Source organism: Medicago sativa, chromosome 4 (genome assembly GCF_051527215.1).
Source record: "Medicago sativa cultivar Bolivia chromosome 4, Bolivia_mono, whole genome shotgun sequence".
Classification (NCBI taxonomy): Eukaryota; Viridiplantae; Streptophyta; class Magnoliopsida; order Fabales; family Fabaceae; genus Medicago; species Medicago sativa.
The window spans coordinates 57272272-57293246 of NC_140752.1; the positions used below are offsets into that span (position 1 = coordinate 57272272).

Sequence of the window (20975 nt, forward strand, 5' to 3'; positions counted from 1 at the left end):
TTGCGAGTCTATTTTAATATAATAAAAAATTGAATACATATTTTTCTCTATTTTTTATTCACAATTTCATTACCATGTAGTTTTAAACCCTATTATAAAATATGAAACAACCCAAAATAAAATTAAAATATGTGAAAAATTACTAAAGACAATAAAACATGTTTATTTAAAAGTTAATTTTATACTCTAAATTATAAAATCAATAGCAAAATAATTAATTTAATTACCATTGACATTTAAATTATAAAGAAATGAATTATTTTTTGTTAAATGGTGATTCAAAATTAATATATATCATAAAAATATTATTTATGTTAAAATAGATTAAAATGTAGTGCATATTTAATTATTAAGGGAGATGGTTGTAATTCAAGCATCTTATAAAGGAGGGGAGTATAAATTTTACTTTTCAAGGGAGGGAAGTGTATATCTTAACCTAAGGGAAGTGTAATTCAAGCATCTTTGAAGGAAGGTGAGTGTAATTTACTCTTTATTTTATTTTTGTTGTTTTCATAGTGTGTTTTTTATAGATAGAAACTTATATCATTTCATTAACTATACTTTTGAAGGTCATCGCGTGCGTATCTCGTGGGCGATATCAACCTAACATTCTCAAAAAAAAAAAAAAAAAAAAAAGATCCTATCCGCTCATATCCAAGAATAATTTGCACCCAACTATCAAGGGTCATCAGGCCGCTCCTTTAAAAATGAGGAACCTGATAACCAACGGTAAAAGATACTCCCTCCGGTCACATTTATAAGCAAAAAACACTTTTTTAGGTACATTGAATAATTGATGTATCTAACATATAAATGTGACTAGATACGTTAACTATTCAATGTACCTAAAAAAAATTTTTTGCTTATAAATGTGACCGGAGGGAGTATATCTCAAAGTTGTTGCACCTCATAAGGACTCAGACACATTATAAGTACCATCCTCATGATCACCCCCAAACCATCACCTTCACAAATTGCAGAAACTTATACCCTCCCTTAACATCATCATGGTAGGGTGTATACTATGTACTCACTACATGTATAGTTTGCACCCACTGTGGGCCCCAGTAAAACTGACATGGGCCACACTCACTAAACAAAGTAACTTGACTATGTCATAGGAATGGTAGCTTCAAGAAACACAACGTCCAACAAGCATGATTTATATGCCATCGCAAAGATGTTAACTCAAATGGACAAATGGTGTCACCGCCATATTGTCACCACAACCCTAATTTCGGAAGAGCGATTGAAACAACATCCCAGTCCCACCCGTTTGTTTAACGCCGACGACACCTTCATCTCCTTGTTGTCACCGCCACGACAAGAAGGGTCTCTACTTACCCGGGCCTCAAGATCCCGTAAACATGGTCGTTGTGAGAAGCAACGCTTCCTAAAAAATCAATTCAGGTGATATCTTTCTGATTAAATCATTACATTCGAAACTCGTATGTTCATTGCAGGGACGGATGCTTTTATGTTGATGGGGTAGCTTTGGCTACCCCAAAATGTTTATTTTTATTCAATAACTAAGTATATTAATATAGTCAGCTACCCCAATAATATCTTTTTAGCTGCCTCAAGCAGTTTCATTTGCAAAAAATTAGCATTAATTTTTTTTTTGAGGGAAAAAAATTAGCATTAATTAAAAGGTTAAAAAATAATTACTTGATTAATAAACTTATTTGTTTTATTTTGACATTTCGATCTCTAGAACAACTATGTTGAAAGCATTTTTAGCAATAAAAATTATCTATTGTCAAACAAAATGAACAATAGTTTAATACAAATACCTTACTTATTTACGTCGAAAAAGAAATCGTTAATCTATTTAGTAAACATTAAATTATGAATATATTTAACACATTCAAGATTAATTTTATAGATTAAGCATATTTAACCCTTAAATTTAATATATAATTTTTTTCAAAAAAATAATTTGTCTTACCTTAAAAAAAATTCTTTGTATTTAACCCCCTCATAGAAATTACTCAGCTTCGCCGCGGGTTCGTTGTGTATGCATATTTTTTACTAAAGTGTTTAGTCATCTGTTTGGATCTATTTTATATACAAATGATTTATGATTTCGTAAATTTTGGATTCAATTTCCAAAGTCTGTTTTTAAAGGCAAATTTTGGATTCAATTTTGAATTTGATAACATGGATGTGACTATCGGAATTGAAAACTCACTGAGATAAATGGAAATCGGACTACCGTTTTCAAATGGCTATGAATCTTATCGTCGTTACAGCTTATTAGTTTGGGTCAAGTAAATGCTTTTATTGCTGTTGACACATATTATAAGATTGAGAAACACTTGTAAAAGACAAAAATGCCCCTCGGCAGTTAACTGCCGAGGAATTAAAAAACCGGTTGCAGTTAACTGCTGAGGAAAACATCGGTAGTTAACTGCCGAGAAATATGTTTCATCAGATGAATCAGTCACCTGCTCTCCCTACACACTATTTCATCATCAACTTCCATACCACTTCCACACCACTTCCATCCAATCCCCAAATCCAATATATTTTTTTATCAAATCTTGCTCCAGAATCATTCAAGCATCAAAAATAGGAGGTATCAACACACTTTTGACGTAAAAAAAACAGGTATTGAGCATTTTAATCGGTTTATTTTTGGGTTTTGTTATGGGTTTTACGTCAATTACGTAGAACCCTGTCATGGGAATCCTTGGTACCTTACTACCGAAGTAAATTTTGGTAGTTTACTGCCGAGGAAAAGCTCGGTAGTTAACTACCGAGAAATACTTGTGAAAAAATTTTCACACCGAAAAAATGGCAGCTACTGCCTATTTTGTCAAAAAAAAATTTCTTTGCTTTTTTTTTTGTTTTAATTCATTATAGCATTGATGTTTATGCATTAGTTAATTGTTAATTCATATTTTTGTGTTGTTTAATTATAGTAATGGTAGAGAACGCGGAAGATGTTCCGGGAGAGACAAAACCAAATTTTGTCGAAATTCCTGGAGATGTCAAACCGCCTAAGGTTGAAGCCAAACCAAACACTGGTGGAGCTTCCGTCCGTGTTGAAGCTTCTAAATATGTTTACTCCAGTGTCCTCCCACTTCAAGCTCACGAAGTTGACACGGCTAGGTTTTTTTCGGACGACGTTAAGTGGAAAGAAAGAGAAGAATTGCTTGAGTGGGCACGTCGTCAAGCAAATAAGGTGGGATTTACAATTGTTACACAAAGATCAGGCTTGATCAATTCAATGTTGCGTCTAGTGTGTGAAAGGAGTGGAGCTCACAAAGTGCCGAAAAAAATCGAAGCATGTGACAACGAGCTCAAGAAAATATGGGTGCTTGTTCATGATTAGTGGATATCAAATTAGGCAAAGAAAGGAATGGGGATTGAACATTCTTAATGGAGTTCACAACCATGCGATGGAGCCAGCTTTAGAAGGACACATTCTTGCTGGTAGCTTAAAGGAGGACGACAAGAAGATTGTACGTGACTTGACCAAGAGCAAGATGCTTTCAAGAAATATTTTGATAAATTTGAAGAACAAAAGACCACATTGCATGACAAATATCAAGCAAGTGTACAATGAACGTCAACAAATATGGAAGGCAAATAGAGGTGACAAGAAGCCGTTGCAATATCTAATCTCAAAGTTGGAGGAGCACAACTATACTTATTTCTCAACAACACAAAGCGAAAGTACTACAATTGAAGATATCTTTTGGGCTCATCCAACATCCGTTAAGTTGTTTAACAATTTTCCAACGGTTTTGGTTATGGACTCCACCTACAAAACCAACATGTACAAGATGCCAATGTTTGAGGTAGTTGGGGTAACTTCGACCGATTTGACATATTCGGTTGAGTTTGGATTTGCGACACATGAGGAAGAGGAAAACTTTGTTTGAGTTTTAAAAATGTTGCGTAAACTTCTTACGTCAAAGATGAATATGTCTAAGGTGATTGTTACTGACAGAGCAATGGGTCTTTGATGAAAGCGGTTGGAATTGTTTTCCCGGAAAGTTATGTAATGAATTGTTACGTTCATGTGCAAGCAAATGTTAAACAAAGGTGCATCTTAGATTGTAAATATCCTTTGGGAAAAAAGGATGGGAAAGAGGTGAGTAATCGCGATGTTGTCAAGAAGATAATGAGAGCATGGAAAGCTATGGTTGAATCGCCCACTCAAGAGTTATATACAAATGCATTAGTGGAGTTCCAAGATGCTTGTAGTGATTTCCCACTTTTTCTAAAGTATGTCATGACCACCTTGAATGAAGTGAAGGAGAAAATAGTGAGGGCATGGACAAACCATGTGTTGCATCTTGGTTGCAGAACCACCGACAGGGTAGAATCGACTCATGCTTTAGTAAAGAAATATTTGGACAATAGTGTGGGTGATTTGGGTACTTGTTGGGAGAAAATACATGACATGTTGGTTCTTCAGTTCACTGCGATACAAACAACATTTGGTCAGAGCGTTACCGCGTATTGGAACATAGATTCAAATATGTCACTTTGTACTCCGGTTTAGGTTGTCATGTGTCTAGATGGGCTTTGGACAACATTGCTTTGGAAGAGTCACGTTGTAGGGAAATTGTTGGGTATTTGTGTTGGCTTCATTATTGCTAAAACAAATATTCTTGTACGATGTTGGATATGATGTTCCAACATCCTGGCACGGTTCAGTGTGCCCTGATTGTGTGGCTTGGTTTTCGCAAGCTTTATCTATTTAAGGAAACCACACCTTTTTCTCTTATTCACCAAGTAACGTATTTTCGTCCAGAATCAGCTGGGAGATTTGTTCCTAAAGTATAGACAATATTTTAGGAATCTTTGGTGTTGTTTTGGTAGTTCCTAAAAATGTTCATACTTTTTAGGAGTTGCTATTTTTGTTACTTGTAAAGTGGATCTGCTCAAGGATCTGCTGTTTTTTGTTCTGAAGCCCAATAAGTCTATTTGAGCCGTATTGCTTCAGTATTTATACGAGACTTACAAGACCTAATTCATTATTCAAGCCGTCATTCAAAAAAGTCTAGTTTTAGGATCTGCTGTGAGATAAAGTTTCACATTGAATGCAAGAGTAGATGTTGAGCAACATATAAGTGATATGATCCATATACTTAATTTCTTAAGGTTTAAGTCAAGATGCGGTGTCAAACTCACTTGTGTGGATTCTTTTTGTATGTTGAGATGATCAAACTCAATGTAGGATTTTGCAAAAATCACTATTGTTATCAATTGGTTTTTTAGTTTTTGGATGTCATTTGTTTAATTTTTATCTTAAAGTTTAATTTTTAGATGTCATTCTCTTCCATATGAATTTTTTCATTCAACGTCTATTATTTCGAATTTATTCATTTTTGGACTTTGGTGGCAAGTGAAAATGGTAAGTTGTCAATGTGTTATGGTGAGTTGGCAAAAATATATGCTTATTAGGCAATTTAAAATCATGTGACGTTTTCCTTAAAAAAAAAATATCATGTGACGTTTGTTTAATTAATCTATTTTTTAGTAAAATAATTACCCAAAAATCTCCGACTCCTTCAACCAACCCATAAAATAACCGGCATCTCACACTGTTCTCTATACTCTCCCGAACAAAATGCCAATACTTATTTTCTTTCTCATATCTTCTCTCATGTTTCAATTTCTTTTTTAATTCTTTTTTTATTTTTTGCTTTTAATTTTCTTTATATCTTCTCGAGGAAGAAAAAAAAACATAAACCTCTCTCCATGAAACCACCACCAACCAAACTTTTTGAACATTTTGTGCATTCATTTGACCTTATTTAAATATGTCATGTAATTACGGATGTGGATAGTTGCACACTTGACTAAGAGATGATAATTTGTCAAGTGTGTGTTAAAGTTCTATATTTGATGAAATAATAGATTTTGAACATCATATAAGTGATATGACTCCTGATGCCTAAATGTTTTGGAGGAAGATATAATATCAATCTCACTTATGTGGTTTCTCTTAATCCATAGGAAAAATGCAGGTTTAGTGAGTGTTATGATGTTGATTATAATTAATAGGTGGTTAGTGGGTTATGGATAATGTGATTGTGGGAAACAAAAAAGGGATTTAAAGGTTTGCTAAAAATTAGGGCATTTGATATTGGATATCAATTAATGGAAGCATAATCAAATCAATAAAATTGTCAGTGACTTAGTGGTCAAAATGTTGAGATGAAGCCATTAGGTCATAAGTTCAAATGAAACTTTTTTACATAAAGATTTTTTAAGCTAATAAAAAAAGACGGGATTAGTGTTAATTAGGGCAACTTGCAGCACATACTTGAAATTAACTTCGATAAAATCAATAAATTGAGTACATTTGTATAAATAGAAACTAATCATTTTTATTATGATTTTGACGAACCGAAAACAACATAATTTTAATTTTACAAGAGTTGTAACCCTAGCCAAAAAAGAAGCATTAATAATGAGAACTCATTATTAAGGAACTTATTTGAATTGACTTATTTGAAATAGCTTATGAGAAGTCTACAATGTAATTTTACAAGAGTCGTAACCCTAACCAAAAAGATGCATTAATAATGAGAACTCATTATTAAGGAACTTATTTGGATTGACTTATTTGAAATAGCTTATGAGATGTCTACAAAGTAATTTTACAAGAGTCGTAACCCTAACGAAAAAGATGCATTAATAATGAGTTCTCATTATTAAGGAACTTATTTGGATTGACTTATTTTCCATAGGCTCTCTTGAGTAGCTTATGAAATCAACTTATAATTTCTATGAAAACAGGTTGACTTTATTTTATCTTTTTTTTTTTTTTTTTATAGAAATAGCTTATACAACATAAACACTTTTTTAATAAACAGTTATGCTAAAACGCTCAAGTATGATGTTCATCCAAATGCTATAAACGCTTAAGTATGCTGTTTATCCAAACTTGTCTGATTAGTGTGGAATCTTAAGGGGCTGGTAACCATGGCGAAGACTTGCTTCCCATACTTTGTCAATGTCATATACGGTGTAACCACACTCATGAACATTCCATTTTTCTAAGGCGTGAATTATTCCAGCAATACGCCAAGCACTCATGACTCTTCTTGGAAGCCAATTCTGTTGAACATTAATAGAAAGACAATGATTAATATGATAAAATTCCAATTTGATGTTATAGATATATCACCAAAAAATAAAAAATTATGTGATCAAATTATTTTACAAAAAGTTTTTAATATAAGATATTATATCATAGTGGTTCACCAAAAAAGAAAGATTATAATATGTGAAACAAATATTAAGTTGTTTTAATTCATTGTTTAATATGTCTAAATCAAAACATTCGCAAATTTTTTGGTTTTTCAACAATCCTAATTTTCAGCTGAATAATGGCGATTTTATACAATTGTTTTCACAAAAATTGAGTTAGTATATCAGAAAATCACACTTCGATTATTTGTTAAGCCACTCTCATTCCGGTTGAGTCCATTGAACCTTTATATTATTTTGGAACGAACAATTATTGGCTTGCTTCATTTTTATCGAACTATTATATAACATTTCGATATTAAAAATTTATATCATATGAGTCATTTATGTAAAACTTTACATAAACCGAAAGTAATTTGATATCTCAGGAAAATTAGCGGTAATAAGACATTCATTTCGTTATATTTCAATAACACATCAAATCAAAGTATTTTAAATATTGGTAAAATTTGATATAAATTATATGTAAGATATAAAGCTTCTATCCAATGGTGAATTTTATAAAATTTGTATTTGTGAAAAAGTTATTGGTTGGTGGAACATTTGAATAATGTTACACAGGTAAAATTTTGATCCCTTTTCCGAAATAGCAAAAACAACTTGAATTCCAAGTACAAGGAGTACCACAAATCAAGTAAACAATTTGACCCTTCCTCATATATAAATATGTAAATTTAATGAAAAATATATACATTTTTCTAAAACAAATTTTAAAAATTTGATAAAAATGCTTTTAAAATTTTAAGAAGATATAAATTATTAGGTTTGTTCAATTAAAGGGATACAACCTGAATTTAATTGATAGTCAATGTTAATGCAAAAATTAATATCAAATAGATACTTGTGAAAAATTAATATATCAATGTGACATAAAAAAAAATGAATGAATACCCAAAAAATTAAAGAAAAAGATTAAAATGAAATGGATCTGATTGACCCATTCGCCCATATATAGTGCTCAAATCAGAATAGATAATGTCCATCGCAATAACAAGTAGATTTTACTCTTCTCACTTATGAAATTGCTCAAAAACTATACCAGAGGTAGTTAACTGTCACTCAATTTTTCCAGCGACAATTAACTGTTATTGAACAATTTTAAGATCGGTTCATTCACTTTTTAAGTTGATTTAACCGATTTTAGAAGTGTCTAACTGCTGCTTGAAAGGCCGAGTGGTGGTTAACTGCCGTTGATGTAATTTTTGAGCAATTTTCATAAATAAGAAGAGCAATTTTCCAACAAGTAGGTAGGCTTGATTTAGCCCATTATCTTTAGTTGGGGTCCTTCAGTCTTCTTAGATTGGCGATCCAATTTGAAGGTTCGACCTAATATGCATATAATTTATCGTAGAGATTGATCTTGAATCTCATTAATGAGTTATACAACAGTAAATATATTGAAGAATATAAAATTGTGATAACAACCAACCTCACAGGAATGCAAGTTTATAAGTGCAGTGGGAGTTATCATTGCTGGTGTATAGTGGTAGAAGCAACCTTTTCGCATTTTCTTTGGAGGAAAATGAGAAAAAGGTATGAACAATGATCCTTCTGATGCTTGCATTTGCTCATCTTCATCCCAATCATCTCCAACTAACCATATCTGTTAGATTTATAATGTTAGAAATATCAAGTAATAAGGTTGCTTCTTACATAACAAATTGAGAAGAAACACAAAAGCAAGATTTAATATTTCATTAATCAAAAATATATATCATACTCCTTTCATCCCAAAATAACATCGTGTTTTGATTATTTCACACGTATTAAGAAAAGTATACAAATGAAAAAGAGAAATGATTTTGAGTGTTTTTGTTAAGTATTTGTGCGTTCATTATTACAAAAAATGAATTAGTAGATGATGATTTTTTGTCTGCTTCTCAGTCTGCTTTTATAAAGGGTAGACAGATTTTGGATGGGATTCTGATAGCAAATGAATTAGTAGATGATGCGAAGTGTAATAATAAAGAGTTACTTATGTTCAAGGTGGATTTTGAAAAAGCGTATGATTCCGTCGATTGGAGATACTTAGATGAGGTGATGTCTAAAATGAACTTTCCGTGTCTGTGGCGATCTTGGATTATGGAGTGTGTTACAAAGGCTACATCATCAGTGTTAGTAAATGGCTGCCCGACTGATGAGTTTCATTTTGAGAGAGGTCTCCGTCAAGGGGACCCACTTTCCCCGTTTTTGTTTTTGTTAGCTGCTGAAGGGCTTAATATGATGATGTCAGCAGTTGTTACAAATGGTTTATTTACGCCATATATTGTTGGAGCGCAGGAGTTAGTGTCAGTGTCCCATCTTCAGTTTGCTGACGACACCTTACTGATTGGTGTTAAGTCTTGGGCTAATGTTCGGGCAATGAAGGTTGTCCTCTTGTTATTTGAAGCTGTATCAGGCCTGAAAGTTAATTTCCACAAAATTATGTTGTTCGGAGTGAATATTAATGAGTCTTGGCTCCATGAGGCAGCGGTGGTAATGCATTGTAGGCACGGTCGGATACCTTTCATTTACTTAGGTTTGCCTATTGGTGGGGATCCTCGAAAAATTCAATTTTGGTATCCGTTGGTTGAGAGAATTTGTCGGCGGTTATCCGGGTGGAAGTGTAAAAATTTATCTTTGGGTGGTCGGTTGGTTTTGCTAAAGTCCATTCTGTCGTCCATTCCGGTTTATTTCCTTTCTTTCTTCAAAGCTCCCTCAGATATCATTTCTACCCGTGACTCTATTTTTATTAATTTCTTTTGGGGTGGGGGTGAGGATTTTAGGAAAATTTCTTGGATTAAATGGGACAATATTTGTTTGAAAAAGGAGAATGGAGGTTTGGGGGTGAAAAGGTTGCGGGAGTTCAATATTTCTTTATTGGGGAAATGGGTGTGGAGGGTGTTGGAGGATAGGGAGAGTTTGTGGAATGGGGTTTTGCGAGCGAAGTACGGAGAGGTTGGAGGGAGGGTGCGGTTTTGTGAGGGAGTTGGGTCAATTTGGTGGCGTCATTTAAACCGAATTAGAGCTGGTGTGGGTATGGCGGAGGCTGTAACAACCCGATTTTTCGCTAGATTTATTTTAATTATTTATTTGTGTTTGTTATATGTGCTCTTATGTGATTATCTGCCTCTGTGTGTATTTTTGGTTGGGATTCGTAGAATTCGGTGTTAGAAGGGTATTTTAGTCATTTTGGACTTAGGGGTATTTTGGTCATTTTGAGGGCAGGGGTAATTTTGTAATTTTTGCTGAAAGTTATTTTTAGTGCTTAGTGAGGGTTTTATTTTACTAAGTGTTGGAGAGTGGGGTAATTATTTAGTTTACCGTTAAGTGACCGTTAGTGTTGTATTTTACCGTTAAGTGAGTAGTGACATTTGGGTGTTAGAATAGAAATGGGTTAGGCCCATTAAGGTTTAAGAGATAAGCCCAATTGAGTAGAGCTAGTATATAAACTCTAGTTGTTGGTGGAACTAGGTTTTACAAACATTTTATCATTTCATTTCATTTGAGAGAAGAGATAGAGATAGAGAGAAGAAAGGGTTTGAAGAGATTGAAGAGGAAGGTTAGAGCTAGAAGAGGGATTCATCATCTAGGAGCTAAATTGAGGCTTGGGTTAGAGAATCTTGGTGCTAGAGGTAAGAAGGTTAGATTTCAACCATAATTCATATCTTTTTCTCTTTACCCATTTTGTTAAATTGATGAATTGAATCTAATTGTTGTAAAATTCGTGCATAATTGTTGTTGTTATGTTTGAGAACATGATTTATATGATAATTGCATGTTAGTATGTGAATTAACATGTTTAAATGCATAGTTGTTGGTGCTTTGTGTTCTTGAGCAAGTTTGATGCGAAATGAAGTTGTGATAATGAATTGTGCATGAATTTGTGTTCATTAGTTGTTGTTATTGATTTGAAACACGTTGTTGTTGGATTGGTGCCTTGGGTATTAAGATTGATGATTGGATGAAGAGATTTTGGGTTGTTGTTGAAAGTTGAGGAAGTGATGATATTTTGGTGAATTTTGTTATGTTGATGAATTTGATGTGTTGATGTGCTAATCTCAAAACTTATGCAAGTTTAATTGTTTTGAAGTGTATGTGACCTATGAACATCTTTGGGATTGAGTTTTGAGGTTGGGATGATCAAAATTGGGATTTTGGGGTAAAAAGGGGTTGGAACCGTCACATTTTGAACTGCTGTGAAGCCCAGAATCGGCCACCGATTTGCCAAAATCGGCCACCGATTTGCCAAAATCGGCCACCGATTTCTGGGTTGATTTTCCAGTTTTGACTTGGGAAAAATCGGCCACCGATTTCCCAAAATCGGCCACCGATTTTGTCAGGCAAATCTGAGAAATATTCACGTTTTTCACCCTTTTTCGTTTTGAATTGGCTTTTGGTGTAAACATGAAAGTTGTAGATAATTTTGTTAGCTTTCCAATGGCTTTGGTTTGACTTGAAAATGATTTTTGGTTTTTGAGTTATGATGAAAATACTCCAAGGAGGTCTTAGAGACATTTTACGAAAAATCCGCATAACTATTTCTAAGTCGACCCAAACCTTATGGATTGCTTCTAAACTTCGAAACTTGAGTTTTATGAGTTCAATAAAGGTGTTTAATGGTATTTAAACTATGATGTGGTGAATCTAACTTGTTTTGATTTGAAAATGGAAAATTTTGGTGAAAAGTGATAAAATGAGACGAACTTTGAGTTCTTCGTGAATTCGTCGCATTTGGCCGATGAAATGCTTATGTAATCTCTACTGCACATATGTGTGACTTGAGAGGATACATGGCATAGGCAATTGAACTCGTTTACTTGGTTTGGCTTAGGTGCTCAATTATTTTCAATATTGTGATTTTTGAGACGAACTTGATTGAAAATGATCACTGAGGGCCAATTGCTTATGAACCCTTTATGATTAGATTGATATGATTATGAGATGATGTATGAATGGTTGTTGAGTGATGAATATGATGTTTGTGATCATATGTTGTATTTGTTCCTTTATTTGGATTGTAAGGAATTATGTGGAAGTGTGGCAACTATATGTTGATTTATGTGGAAATGATTGATGATGACAGTTACATGTTGATTGAATAGTGAATATTGTTGGTGATTGTATATATGTCAAGTGGTGGTGAATTGTTGTCGATGCATATATACTAATTGAATGGTGATGAAAATGTTTATGATATGTTGTTGTTGAACATGTTAAATGTTTATTGTTGGTGATGAGTTTATACATGCTAATTTGGATGTGATTGGAGAGGAATGCATGTATATATATATAGCCGTTGATTATGAGGAATTGTATGAAGTTGTTAAACTATATGATATAGTTGAATGTTGATGATAGCCGTTGATTTATAGCCGTTGATTATAGCCGTTGAATTGTTGTGAACATATGCATGGTGAAATGAGTCATATGTTCATGCATCATATGTCGTGTCGGATGTTATATCCATATTGCCGTTGACCGGATACTTGTATCCATATTGCCGTTGATTATAGCCGTTGATAATGATGTTTTTGTTGCATCATAAGGTGACGACCTTGGAGGAGTTTGGTACCACATGCATCTAGAAGAGTCTAGAACATTGCATGCATTTGATTAGTTGATGAGTTGTGACATATTTGAATATGTGACTTGGTGAATTGTGCATGGGTGAAATTTGGTGAACGTTGTGATTATGTGGATTGATGTATACGTACATTGGTGGATTTTGTTGACGGTTGTGAATAATTGAACTATGTTCTAATTGCATGTCTTAATTGTTTGTGTTTATACACTTGGTGAACTCACTTGATGATGATTAATGTGATAATAATGATGAAGTGAGAATTGTATATGTATATACATATGATGTGGTGATTTCTTTGATAATGATGATTGCTTTGAAATGATGAATTATACTTGTTGAGATAAGCATGCTAGATGAGTAATGAAGTGAGTAATGTTTTCATTGATTGATGTTGATAAATGATGAGCTTTTGTTGATGACTTGATTAGAGGTTGAATATGCATGCTATGCTATGATAATAATGTGATAGCTTGAAATGTAAGTGATGGGGGATAATAATGATCATGTGATGCTAGTGTTCTAGGAGGGAGGGTTATGTATATGTGATACGTGTATGATACACTTGCTCATATGAACTTGGAATGATGATATGGAATGGTTTGAATGGTATGAGAATCATGAATACTGTGAATACATGTATGGTTGTTATTTTGTATTCTTGAATATATCTTTCATTTCCAATGTTCTTGTTTAAATCTTTTATGGATTATGATGATGTAATGCTAACCCTCAGTGGTCTGTGGTGGACCGCCTACCTTTCTGTATGGACGGGTAGACGGCGTGCAGGATGCTTAGTTGTTTGCTTGTTGATGCCGAGGAGTGGAGTTCCTCTTTTTCATGCAAGTGTCTAGATTAGGGCTCTGATCTAGGATAGTTCTTGCATGTTGGTTTTTATTTTTGGACCATGTATCTTGGAGTTGTTGATATATTCTGTTATTTGGGATTTGGAGAATACAATTGTATTTTGTTGAGATTTGGAGATGTTTTATGATTTTTAAGTATGTCCGCTGCTATGTTGTGTAACATGATCTTTATGCATGTATTGTATTGTGGTTTATTCGGAGACGTAGCATCTATTTCTAGAATATGTCTGATGTATTCGCGCGTTTTACCGCTTATTAGAAGTAGGGTGTTACAAGTTGGTATCAGAGCCTGATCGGTCTTGTCCAGACCAAAACCCGTTGAATTTCCGGTTTGTATGCGACATGTATGAGAGTACTGTCGGTACTTGTTGTGTTGTTCCGTTGTTTTAGGTGGGTTTGAGCGTAGTGGGGGAGTAACAGTTTGCTTCAGGTTTGTTTGGTCTGGCAAGGGAAGGTATCTTTGGCTGCGGAGGCTCAGTTGGTTGTGGGTTGTGTTAAGGTTCATGTTGATTTTGAGTTGGATCTTGTGTGTCTTCCGTTGAAGCATATGGGCGTGATTTTTGGTATGGATTGGATGTTGACTTTTGGTGTTAACATCAATTGTTTGACCAAGAGTGTAACGTTTTCTAAGTCGGTAGCTGAGGAAGGTGGTAGGTTCTTAACCGCGGAGCAAGTGAAGAAGTCTTTGGATGGCGAAGCTTGTGTGTTCATGATGTTTGCTTCCTTGAATGAGAGTAGTGAGAAAGGAGTTGGTGATTTGCCGGTAGTGCAAGAGTTTCCAGAAGTTTTTCCGGACGACATTACCGAGTTACCGCCGGAGAGGGAAGTTGAGTTTGCAATTGATTTGGTACCTGGAATGAGTCCTATTTCGATTGCGCCATATCGGATGTCTGCATTAGAGTTGGGTGAGTTGAAGAAGCAGTTGGAAGAGTTGCTTGAGAAGCAGTTTATCAGGCCAAGTGTTTTGCCGTGGGGTGCTCTTGTGTTGTTGGTTAAGAAGAAGGATGGTAGCATGAGATTGTGTGTGGATTATCGGCAGTTGAACAAGGTGACAATCAAGAATCGGTATCCGCTTCCGAGGATTGATGATTTGATGGATCAGTTGGTTGGTGCAGAAGTGTTCAGTAAGATTGATTTGAGGTCAGGATATCATCAGATTAGAGTGAAGGCGGAAGATATATCCAAAAATGCGTTCAGAACGAGGTATGGACACTATGAGTATTCTGTGATGCCATTTGGAGTATCTAATGCGTCAGGTGTCTTCATGGAGTACATGAATAGAATATTTCATCCTTTTCTGGACCGTTTTGTGGTGGTGTTTATAGATGATATTTTGGTATATTCGAAGTCTGAAGAAGAACATGCCGAGCATTTGAGGATTGTGTTGGGAATGTTGAAGCTGACAAGTAATATTCTGGAGGAGATCAAGATTGGTCAGAAGGAAGATTTGGAACTTGTAGATCGAGTGGTGTTGGTTAATCAAGGCAAAGGTGGAGACTTTAGATTGGATGAGAATGGTGTTTTGATGTTTCGTGATCGTGTTTGTGTGCCAAGTGTACTTGAGCTTAAGAAGCAGATTTTGGAAGAAGGTCATAGAAGTAGTTTGAGTATTCATCCGGGAGCGACTAAGATGTATCAAGATTTGAAGAGGTTGTTTTGGTGGCCTGGAATGAAGAAAGAGATCGCAGAGTTTGTGTATGCTTGTTTGGTTTGTCAGAAGTCTAAGATTGAACATCAGAAACCGTCAGGTTTGATGCAACCGTTGTTTGTGCCAGAGTGGAAGTGGGATAGTATATCAATGGACTTTGTTGGAGCGTTGCCAAAGACTGTTAAGGGTTTTGATTCTATTTGGGTGATTGTTGATCAATTGACGAAGTCGGCACATTTTGTTCCTATCAAGGTCGGTATGTCTGTGACAAAGTTGGCTGAGATCTACATTGAGCAGATTGTTAGATTGCATGGTGTTCCTTCTAGTATTGTATCGGATCGGGATCCGAGGTTTACTTCTAAGTTTTGGGAGAGTTTGCAAGATGCTTTGGGAACTAAGTTGAGGTTGAGTTCTACTTATCATCCCCAGGCTGATGGTCAGACGGAGAGGACTATTCAGAGTTTGGAAGATTTGTTGAGAGCTTGTGTGTTGGAGCAAGGTGTCAGTTGGATTGAATGTTTACCGTTGATTGAGTTTACTTACAACAACAGTTTTCATTCTAGTATCGGGATGGCACCATTTGAGGCTTTGTATGGTCGGAGGTGTAGAACTCCTTTGTGTTGGTATGAGTCAGGAGAGAGTGCTTTGTTAGGACCGGAAGTTGTGCAAGAGACGACCGAGAAGGTTAAGATGATTCAAGAGAAGATGAGAGCGTCTCAGAGTAGGCAGAAGAGTTATCATGATAAGAGGAGGAAAGACCTTGAGTTTCAGGTTGGTGATCATGTGTTCTTGAGAGTGAATCCTGTAACCGGTATTGGTCGTGCTTTGAAGTGTCGGAAGTTGACTCCTCGTTTTGTTGGACCGTTTGAGATTATTGAGAAGGTTGGAGTTGTAGCGTATCGGATTGCGTTACCGCCATCTTTGTCGAATCTTCATGATGTGTTTCATGTGTCTCAGTTGAGGAAGTATGTGTATGATGCATCTCATGTGATTCAAGTGGATGATTTGGAAGTAAGGGATAATTTGACCGTTGAGACTTGGCCGGTTAGGATTGAGGATCGTGAAGTGAAGCGTTTGCGTGGCAAGGAAGTCGTTTTGGTTAAAGTGATTTGGGTTGGACCAACCGGTGAGAGTGCCACTTGGGAATCGGAGAGTAGGATGAGGGCGAAAATTCTTTTTAGTGGGGGAGAGTTGTAACAGCCCGATTTTTCGCTAGATTTATTTTAATTATTTATTTGTGTTTGTTATATGTGCTCTTATGTGATTATCTGCCTCTGTGTGTATTTTTGGTTGGGATTCGTAGAATTCGGTGTTAGAAGGGTATTTTAGTCATTTTGGACTTAGGGGTATTTTGGTCATTTTGAGGGCAGGGGTAATTTTGTAATTTTTGCTGAAAGTTATTTTTAGTGCTTAGTGAGGGTTTTATTTTACTAAGTGTTGGAGAGTGGGGTAATTATTTAGTTTACCGTTAAGTGACCGTTAGTGTTGTATTTTACCGTTAAGTGAGTAGTGACATTTGGGTGTTAGAATAGAAATGGGTTAGGCCCATTAAGGTTTAAGAGATAAGCCCAATTGAGTAGAGCTAGTATATAAACTCTAGTTGTTGGTGGAACTAGGTTTTACAAACATTTTATCATTTCATTTCATTTGAGAGAAGAGATAGAGATAGAGAGAAGAAAGGGTTTGAAGAGATTGAAGAGGAAGGTTAGAGCTAGAAGAGGGATTCATCATCTAGGAGCTAAATTGAGGCTTGGGTTAGAGAATCTTGGTGCTAGAGGTAAGAAGGTTAGATTTCAACCATAATTCATATCTTTTTCTCTTTACCCATTTTGTTAAATTGATGAATTGAATCTAATTGTTGTAAAATTCGTGCATAATTGTTGTTGTTATGTTTGAGAACATGATTTATATGATAATTGCATGTTAGTATGTGAATTAACATGTTTAAATGCATAGTTGTTGGTGCTTTGTGTTCTTGAGCAAGTTTGATGCGAAATGAAGTTGTGATAATGAATTGTGCATGAATTTGTGTTCATTAGTTGTTGTTATTGATTTGAAACACGTTGTTGTTGGATTGGTGCCTTGGGTATTAAGATTGATGATTGGATGAAGAGATTTTGGGTTGTTGTTGAAAGTTGAGGAAGTGATGATATTTTGGTGAATTTTGTTATGTTGATGAATTTGATGTGTTGATGTGCTAATCTCAAAACTTATGCAAGTTTAAGTGTTTTGAAGTGTATGTGACCTATGAACATCTTTGGGATTGAGTTTTGAGGTTGGGATGATCAAAATTGGGATTTTGGGGTAAAAAGGGGTTGGAACCGTCACATTTTGAACTGCTGTGAAGCCCAGAATCGGCCACCGATTTGCCAAAATCGGCCACCGATTTCTGGGTTGATTTTCCAGTTTTGACTTGGGAAAAATCGGCCACCGATTTCCCAAAATCGGCCACCGATTTTGTCAGGCAAATCTGAGAAATATTCACGTTTTTCACCCTTTTTCGTTTTGAATTGGCTTTTGGTGTAAACATGAAAGTTGTAGATAATTTTGTTAGCTTTCCAATGGCTTTGGTTTGACTTGAAAATGATTTTTGGTTTTTGAGTTATGATGAAAATACTCCAAGGAGGTCTTAGAGACATTTTACGAAAAATCCGCATAACTATTTCTAAGTCGACCCAAACCTTATGGATTGCTTCTAAACTTCGAAACTTGAGTTTTATGAGTTCAATAAAGGTGTTTAATGGTATTTAAACTATGATGTGGTGAATCTAACTTGTTTTGATTTGAAAATGGAAAATTTTGGTGAAAAGTGATAAAATGAGACGAACTTTGAGTTCTTCGTGAATTCGTCGCATTTGGCCGTTGAAATGCTTATGTAATCTCTACTGCACATATGTTTGACTTGAGAGGATACATGGCATAGGCAATTAAACTCGTTTACTTGGTTTGGCTTAGGTGCTCAATTATTTTCAATATTGTGATTTTTGAGACGAACTTGATTGAAAATGATCATTGAGGGCCAATTGCTTATGAACCCTTTATGATTAGATTGATATGATTATGAGATGATGTATGAATGGTTGTTGAGTGATGAATATGATGTTTGTGATCATATGTTGTATTTGTTCCTTTATTTGGATTGTAAGGAATTATGTGGAAGTGTGGCAACTATATGTTGATTTATGTGGAAATGATTGATGATGACAGCTATATGTTGATTGAATAGTGAATATTGTTGGTGATTGTATATATGTCAAGTGGTAGTGAATTGTTGTCGATGCATATATACTAATTAAATGGTGATGAAAATGTTTATGATATGTTGTTGTTGAACATGTTAAATGTTTATTGTTGGTGATGAGTTTATACATGCTAATTTGGATGTGATTGGAGAGGAATGCATGTATATATATAGCCCTTGATTATGAGGAATTGTATGAAGTTGTTAAACTATATGATATAGTTGAATGTTGATGATAATCGTTGATTTATAGCCGTTGATTATAGCCGTTGAATTGTTGTGAACATATGCATGGTGAAATGAGCCATATGTTCATGCATCATATGTCGTGTCGGATGTTATATCCATATTGCCGTTGACCGGATACTTGTATCCATATTTCCGTTGATTATAGCCCTTGATAATGATGTTTTTGTTGCATCATAAGGTGACGACCTTGGAGGAGTTTGGTACCACATGCATCTAGAAGAGTCTAGAACATTGCATGCATTTGATTAGTTGATGAGTTGTGACATTTGAATATGTGACTTGGTGAATTGTGCATGGGTGAAATTTGGTGAACGTTGTGATTATGTGGATTGATGTATACGTACATTGGTGGATTTTGTTGACGGTTGTGAATAATTGAACTATGTTCTAATTGCATGTCTTAATTGTTTGTGTTTATACACTTGGTGAACCCACTTGATGATGATTAATGTGATAATAATGATGAAGTGAGAATTGTATATGTATATACATATGATGTGGTGATTTCTTTGATAATGATGATTGCTTTGAAATGATGAATTATACTTGTTGAGATAAGCATGCTAGATGAGTAATGAAGTGAGTAATGTTTTCATTGATTGATGTTGATAAATGATGAGCTTTTGTTGATGACTTGATTAGAGGTTGAATATGCATGCTATGCTATGATAATAATGTGATAGCTTGAAATGTAAGTGATGGGGGATAATAATGATCATGTGATGCTAGTGTTCTAGGAGGGAGGGTTATGTATATGTGATACGTGTATGATACACTTGCTCATATGAACTTGGAATGATGATATGGAATGATTTGAATGGTATGAGAATCATGAATACTGTGAATACATGTATGGTTGTTATTTTGTATTCTTGAATATATCTTTCATTTCCAATGTTCTTGTTTAAATCTTTTATGGATTATGATGATGTAATGCTAACCCTCAGTGGTCTGTGGTGGACCGCCTACCTTTCTGTATGGACGGGTAGATGGCGTGCAGGATGCTTAGTTGTTTGCTTGTTGATGCCGAGGAGTGGAGTTCCTCTTTTTCATGCAAGTGTCTAGATTAGGGCTCTGATCTAGGATAGTTCTTGCATGTTGGTTTTTATTTTTGGACCATGTATCTTGGAGTTGTTGATATATTCTGTTATTTGGGATTTGGAGAATACAATTGTATTTTGTTGAGATCTGGAGATGTTTTATGATTTTTAAGTATGTCCGCTGCTATGTTGTGTAACATGATCTTTATGCATGTATTGTATTGTGGTTTATTCGGAGACGTAACATCTATTTCTAGAATATGTCTGATGTATTCGCGCGTTTTACCGCTTATTAGAAGTAGGGTGTTACAGAGGCTACGTGTTTGGTTGATAACATAGTTAGGAAGGTAGGAGATGAGTGCACCACCATGTTTTGGGAGGATCCTTGGCTGCTAGATGTCCCGTTAGCTGTGTTTTTTTCTAGACTTTTTGAGTTGTCAGAACATAAAGAGGTCACAGTGAGGGAGATGTTTTTGTTAGGTTGGGGGGTTGATGGGGGAGCGTGGAGGCGGAGGTGGAGATTATTTGCTTGGAAGGAAGAGTTGGTGGGGGAGTGTGTGGAGCTGTTGGCTAACTTTGTTTTGCAGGTAGACATGTCGGATAGGTGGGTGTGGAGACTACACTCGTCACAAATCTATACTTTTTTAACATCGGTGGACATCAACATCACTGCAGAGTTTAATCAATTCTTATGGCTTAAAGCGGTTCCCTTAAAGGTTAACATTTTTGTTTGGCGTCTCTTTCTAAATAGACTTGCTACAAAGGACAATCTTCGCAAGAGGAATGTTCTTGAGGCCACAAATGCTTCTTGTGCGGCCTTGTGTGGTAAGGAGGAGGAAAGGGACCATTTGTTATTCCAATGTGACTATTATGGTCGGTTATGGCTCTTGATATCGAATTGGCTTGGTTTTGTTACAGTGTTTCACGGTAATCTAAATATGCATGCTAATCAGTTTTGTGCTATTGGATGTTTTTCAAAGAACTTTGTGACATCTTTTACTATTATTTGGATTTCGGTCTTATTTGTTATATGGAAAGATCGCAACAGGAGGATTTTCCAAAACCATATTGATTTGAGGCTCTTCTTGAAAGGGTTAAACTTCAAACTTATTGGTGGTTGAAAGCAAACTTC

General features: G+C 35.2%; 1 protein-coding gene, 1 long non-coding RNA gene and 1 pseudogene across 2 annotated transcripts; all 3 read left to right on the forward strand.

The window, feature by feature from the left end:
* Positions 1-2682: 2682 nt before the first annotated feature.
* LOC146930124 (protein FAR1-RELATED SEQUENCE 5-like) lies at positions 2683-3890 on the forward strand (annotated as a pseudogene).
* Positions 3891-10738: 6848 nt separating this feature from the next.
* Positions 10739-13865, forward strand: LOC146930125 (uncharacterized). The gene is made up of 2 exons (XR_015006281.1): positions 10739-10850; positions 13578-13865. It is a non-coding gene; the product is annotated as an uncharacterized LOC146930125 (long non-coding RNA).
* A 6346-nt stretch (positions 13866-20211) lies between these two features.
* LOC146930126 (uncharacterized) lies at positions 20212-20964 on the forward strand. Its single transcript, XM_085707488.1, has one exon. It carries the CDS (start codon positions 20212-20214, stop codon positions 20962-20964), a length of 753 nt encoding a protein of 250 aa, XP_085563614.1.
* Positions 20965-20975: the final 11 nt, after the last annotated feature.